The 5,605-nt window shown below is 43.2% G+C and overlaps 1 protein-coding gene across 1 annotated transcript; it reads right to left on the bottom strand.

The window, feature by feature from the left end:
* Positions 1 to 3,701: 3,701 nt before the first annotated feature.
* LOC115081347 (olfactory receptor 5B12-like) lies at positions 3,702 to 4,637 on the bottom strand. The gene has a single exon (XM_029585828.1). It carries the CDS (start codon positions 4,635 to 4,637, stop codon positions 3,702 to 3,704), a length of 936 nt encoding a protein of 311 aa, XP_029441688.1.
* Between the last annotated feature and the right edge of the window lie 968 nt (positions 4,638 to 5,605).

Genomic DNA, 5,605 nt, shown 5'->3' with positions numbered 1-5,605 from the left:
ATCGTGGTCAGGACCTTAAATTCATAAGAACATAGGTTTTGCCAATCCTTGCCTTCATTAATATCCAGTGGAGATCAGCCGAAATTGGGTAATAATACTACTGCGATGTTCTGCATCGGTTGAAATTATTTTATTCCTTTCAGAGGTCACTCTAAATAAAGTGTGTTATAATAATGCAACCTATAGCTAATTGTAGCATAGTCTCAATAAAAAAAAGCCCACACCTACACACTTACTATATTAGTGACTGTCGAAAAAATGAGCATTTGAAATCTCAGTTATTAGTGGTTGTTCAATGCAATGACCTAATACTAACCACTTAGGTGCAAGAAAACTCAAAATATAATCATCAATCTCACTAAAGCATTTTGTCCCACATATATTTTTAAATTTTTTCTTTTACAAAAACTTTTTTTTAAAAGCTCTAAATTTGATAACACTTTTCTTATTGCATAATAGAACATTTCTTTTTCAATTTCCCTATAATTCCACGACCTGGGTAGATGACATGTTCATTTTGAATGTTCTAGTTTCAAAATGGCTTCATGAATTCTCATACGGTTTTGAAGCACATATTTGTTGCTCTTGTGCTGATTGTCCGCCTGCATAAATTGCCCCTGAAGAAGATTCAAAATGAAACACTTTACGTGTCCAGGTCATGGTGTTAAGAGGCAAAAGAAAAAGGACTGCTCAATCATGCAATGAGGTAAGTGTTATTGAATTTAATGTTGTTTTTTGTTAATTGTTTTTGTGAAGCAAATAATCACTATTAAGTAAGTTTTCAAAAGCTTGTTTTTTTTATCTTGGTCTCTCATGTAATAAGTATGTACTTGTGGGTTGTTTTTTTTTATTGTTCCTGTTGGTTTTTTCATGAGATATTGGCATTAATTCACCATAGTAGATTTTAGGCTTATTTTGTTAATTGTAGCAGAAATCATATGAACAAACTAGGTCTGTGAGAATTAGAGTTGAATTTGGTGCAGCTAATGTAACAGAATTTTATTTTCACTACTGAATAAATTTGTGCATCCCAAAACACCGGATATATATTCAGTATAAATAGTATCTGCAGGTCCAAGGTTTCCTGCGCAGTGCCTGCTCACACCTCTCAGAACTGCCACCTTTAAACTGCTGCATGGACAGGACTGTGTCACATATCTGGACATGACAAAGGCATCTCCTAGAGGGATACAGGAACTTTTACATGTAAGAGTGGCATTTACCTCACTCACTCCACAGAGGATCAAATCTGTGCTCAGCAGGGTCTTAAATTATTGAACACCCCTACATTGGCCTGGTATTTAGATATCTGCAGTAGACAGATGTTTGGTAAATAGTGTGTAACCCCATCTTAAGGTACATACAATGGTGGGAGGGCTTTCACTACTGCTAGAAAGGTCCTTCTCCTAAATGTATTTAGTGGGTTCAGTCATAAGAACATACCATACTGGGTCAGACCAAGGGTCCATAGAGGTGTGCATTCGGTCCCTACGTATTGGCAATCCGCAACGGATGTGCCAATATTCGTTGTATTTGTGGGGAAGTGAAACGTATCGCGATTCCCCACGAATATAAATAATTTTCCACGAATTATTCGGCTGCCAATTTAAACAACCCTCCCACCCTCCTGATCCCCCCAAGACTTACCAAAACTCCCTGGTGGTCCAGCAGGGGGGTCTAGGATCCATCCCCTGCACTCTCACACCCTCGGTACGTTTCAAAATGGCGCCGGTAGCCCCTGTGACATAGTAAGGGCAAGGCTATCAGCGCCATTTTAATTCCTGGCACCTGACGGCACGAGTGCAGGAGATCGCTCCCGGACCCCCGCTGGACCCCCAGGGACTTTTGGCCAGCTTGGGGGGCCTCCTGACCCCTACAAGCCTTGCCAAAAGTCCAGCAGGGGTCCAGGAGCGACCTCCTGCACTCGGGCCATATTGCCAGTATTCAAAATGGCACCGGCGCTACCTTCGCACTCAATATGTCACAGGGGCCGACGGTCGGCCTCTGTGACATAGTGAGGGTGAAGGCTAGTGCCAGTGCCATTTTGAGTATTGGCAGCCGCTAGCCTTTGCCCTCACTATGTCACAGGGGCCGACCGTCGGCCCCTGTGATATAGTGAGGGCAAAGGTAGCGCCGGCGCCATTTTGAATACTGGCAATACGGCCCAAGAGCAGGAGGTCATTCCGGACCCCTGCTGGACTTTTGAAAAGTCTTGTGGGGGTCAGGAGGACCCACCAAGCTGGCCAAAAGTCCCTGGGGGTCCAGCAGGGGTCCGGAAGCGATCTCCTGCACTCGTGCCATCGGATGCCAGGAATAAAAATGGCACCGATAGCCTTGCCCTTACTATGTCACAGGGGCTACCGGTGCCATTGGTCAGCCCCTGTGACATGGTAGGAGCACAAGATGGCGCCGATGGCCATGTGACAGGGGCTGACCAATAGCACCGGTAGCCCCTGTGACATGGTAGGTCAAAGGCTATTAGCGCCATTTTAAAACTGGTTCGAGGGTGTGCGAGTGCAGGGGATGGGTCCGGACCCCCCGCTGGACCACCAGGGAGTTTTGGTAAGTCTTGGGGGGGTTCAGGAGGGTGGGGTGTTGTAGTAAATTTAATTTTAGCCGGGTACCGAATAGGATTAGACGTAAAACCGTATCGGGGCGCCATATGGACGTATGCAACGTATTTGCCCCCTGATGAATATGTATCCTGAATGCAACGTATAGCATCCCTCTTCACATCCCTAAGGGTCCATCAAACCTAGCATCCTGTTTCCAACAGTTGCCAATCCAGGCCATAAGAACCTGGCAAGTACCTAAAAAATTAGTCAGCTGGTCATGTAGATGGTGAAATGGACTAGAAGAGACAGCAGGGGTTAAGACACCAGTTTTCTGTTGAATGGACAGGAGGGACAGACTTCTCCACACCATGAACTCTGGCCCCAGTACTGGGATAAAAAAAACAAATATCCACCATTTTCAAATACCCAAAGTCTTCATTTTATTTCTGGATTTTCCAGCCAGCAACTATGAATAATCAGAATTCATGGGACAGAACAGACAAAAGTAAAATTTTTACTGCAAAATGTAGTGCTTGGTACTGCCTATGGCGTAGTATACCACTCAGTCAGCCTTCGCGTAAAAGTCAAATAATTGTCCCAATGTCACCATTTGCCAGGATTATAAGGTATACAATTCCCAGACTACCATTCTTCCTTCATAACAACCATAAATATGCTTTTTTCTTCCAAATTCTTAGCCTTCCCTCACCACAAGGGATAGGAACAAGACTCCCAGATCCTCTTCCAGTTTAACCCCAGTCTCACACACTATAAAAGAATGAGGCTCGGTCCCTTAGTCTTTACTCACAATTCTTAATGCACAAGTCTCTTCCTCCCCAATGTTATTGCAGTCCTGGGTTTGGGTCCATGAACCAGTGAATCTTCCAGAACCCTGCAATCATGAGCCCCAAATCCAGCCACTGGGGGTCACTCTTGAGCAATGACCACAACTCTCTCCTCCAGGGGGCTGTGAATGCTTCTGCCTCATCCACAAACCCCAGCTGAGTTGAAGAATACAAGACCAAACACAAGGACAAACCAGGGATCTTCCTTTTCTGTTTTAAAGGGAGAATAATCTTGAACCCCACTAGAAATTGGAATCTTCTATAATAATAGCTACTGTGATTTACCATCTGCTCCCATAAGCTACTTCCCTATGACCCTCCTAACTGCGTTCTTTACCTCCTTGTTCCTCAGACTGTAAATGATGGGGTTCAGCATGGGGATAAGAGTCATGAAAACCACAGATAGGATTTTACCCTGCTCCTGGGAGTATGTCGAGGCAGGTCTCAGATAAATGCAAAATACTGACAAATAATACACAGAGACAACAGTGAGGTGAGAGGAGCAGGTGGAGAAGGCTTTACGCTTCCCCTCTGCAGAGCGGATCCTCAGGATGGCTGATACTATGTAGGTGTAAGATACAAGAGTCACGGAGAAGGCAGGCACCCCAATCAATGCACCTATAACAAACACTATGCTTTGTGTGTTGACCGTGTCAGTGCAGGAAAGTTTTAACAATGGCATGAGGTCACAGAAGAAATGATCGACCACATTAGATGCACAGAATGAAAGGTGGGTGACAGAAGCTGTGATCATCTCAGACAGTAGAGAGCCTATGATCCAGGAAGCAGCAGCCAGCAGGACACAGACTCTGTGATTTATAATGAGGGAATAGTGCAAGGGCTTGCAGACTGCAGCATAGCGGTCATAAGCCATGGCAGTAAGAAGGAGAGCCTCAATGCAACCAAAGCCCATGAAGAAATAGAGCTGCATGATGCACCCAGCATAGGAAATGGTCTTATCCCCAGAGAGGAAGTTCACAAGCAATTTTGTGATGATGGTGCAGGTGGAGCAGATGTCTATGAGTGACAGGTTACTGAGGAAGAAGTACATGGGGGTGTGCAGGCAGGGTTCAGCAGAGGTCACTGTGATAATCACAAGGTTCCCCAGCAGGGTGATCAGATAGATGAGCAGGAAGACCAGGAAGAGGGGAACCTGCAGCTGGGGATTATCAGAAAGTCCCAGAATAAGGAATTCTCTCACCATTGTCATATTTTCCACATCAAATGGGGCTATCATGCTTGTTTCAAGCAAAAAACACCATAACTCACACAATAAACATAAAACATGAAAATGCATACAACACGCATACAAAATAAATATGACCTCCTAAAATAAAACCAAAATCCAAAGGCTATTATAAACAGCTAACAATCATCTAAAATACTTTACCTATATATATGTTGAAATAAAGAAGTTTTAACCCTTTTCCTGAAGGTAAGGTAGTCCTCTTCCAATCACAGGATCTGGTTTGCCACTGAAAACACTCCTGGGAGGTGTAAAAAGAAATTGGAAAAGATGTCATTGAGCTCTACAGGTGCTCCAATGTGTAGTCAGCAGGGATCTGCACCTCATTAGTTGTCACAGTCAACTCATTGGCAATGAGTTGGCCTTTCATTGTACAAACAAGGGGTTCTGTTAGCATATGTTCTCATCCTATCCTGTGTCTGAAAGAAAAGGGGTTTTAAAATTAGTTATACCAGTCTCTAACAAAGCTGGGAATTAGACCTGGGAGATAAGAATGAATGTATAAGAATGAATGGAAGTGTGATAACATTTTTGTAGTTGAGAAAACAAAAACAATATAGGCAACACAATTTTGTAAAATATATGAATACGGTATCAGAGTTAAGATGCTGCTTATAGTTGTAAATGTTAAATTGTCTATACAATTGGAAGTATTCTTATTTTTCAAAAAAAACTTGTTTAAAAATGAACTCAGGTACAGAGAGATCAAGTGACTATCCCAACATCACAGAACCAGAGGCAAAACCGGGAATTAGAACTTATTATTTTTTTGGTTCCTAGTTCACTATTCTAACACCAGAGCACTCCTTAAATTTAGGGATGTGAATCGTTTATCTGACGATTGAAAATATCATCCGATAATATCGTCAATATCGTCAGATATCGGGGGATCGCTGATAGCGATATGAAACCCCATGATTAATTTAGTGGGTTTTCTTATCGTTATGGGGGGGGGGGGG

Source organism: Rhinatrema bivittatum, unplaced genomic scaffold, assembly GCF_901001135.1.
Source record: "Rhinatrema bivittatum unplaced genomic scaffold, aRhiBiv1.1, whole genome shotgun sequence".
NCBI classification, from domain to species: Eukaryota; Metazoa; Chordata; class Amphibia; order Gymnophiona; family Rhinatrematidae; genus Rhinatrema; species Rhinatrema bivittatum.
Note: the sequence above shows the minus strand (reverse complement) of the source record. Positions and strands in the feature narration are given on the sequence as shown.

Bases quoted from the DNA above. Each gene is read 5' to 3' on its own strand.
- LOC115081347 (XM_029585828.1), bottom strand. From the start codon at position 4,637: ATGATAGCCCCATTTGATGTGGAAAATATGACAATGGTGAGAGAATTC.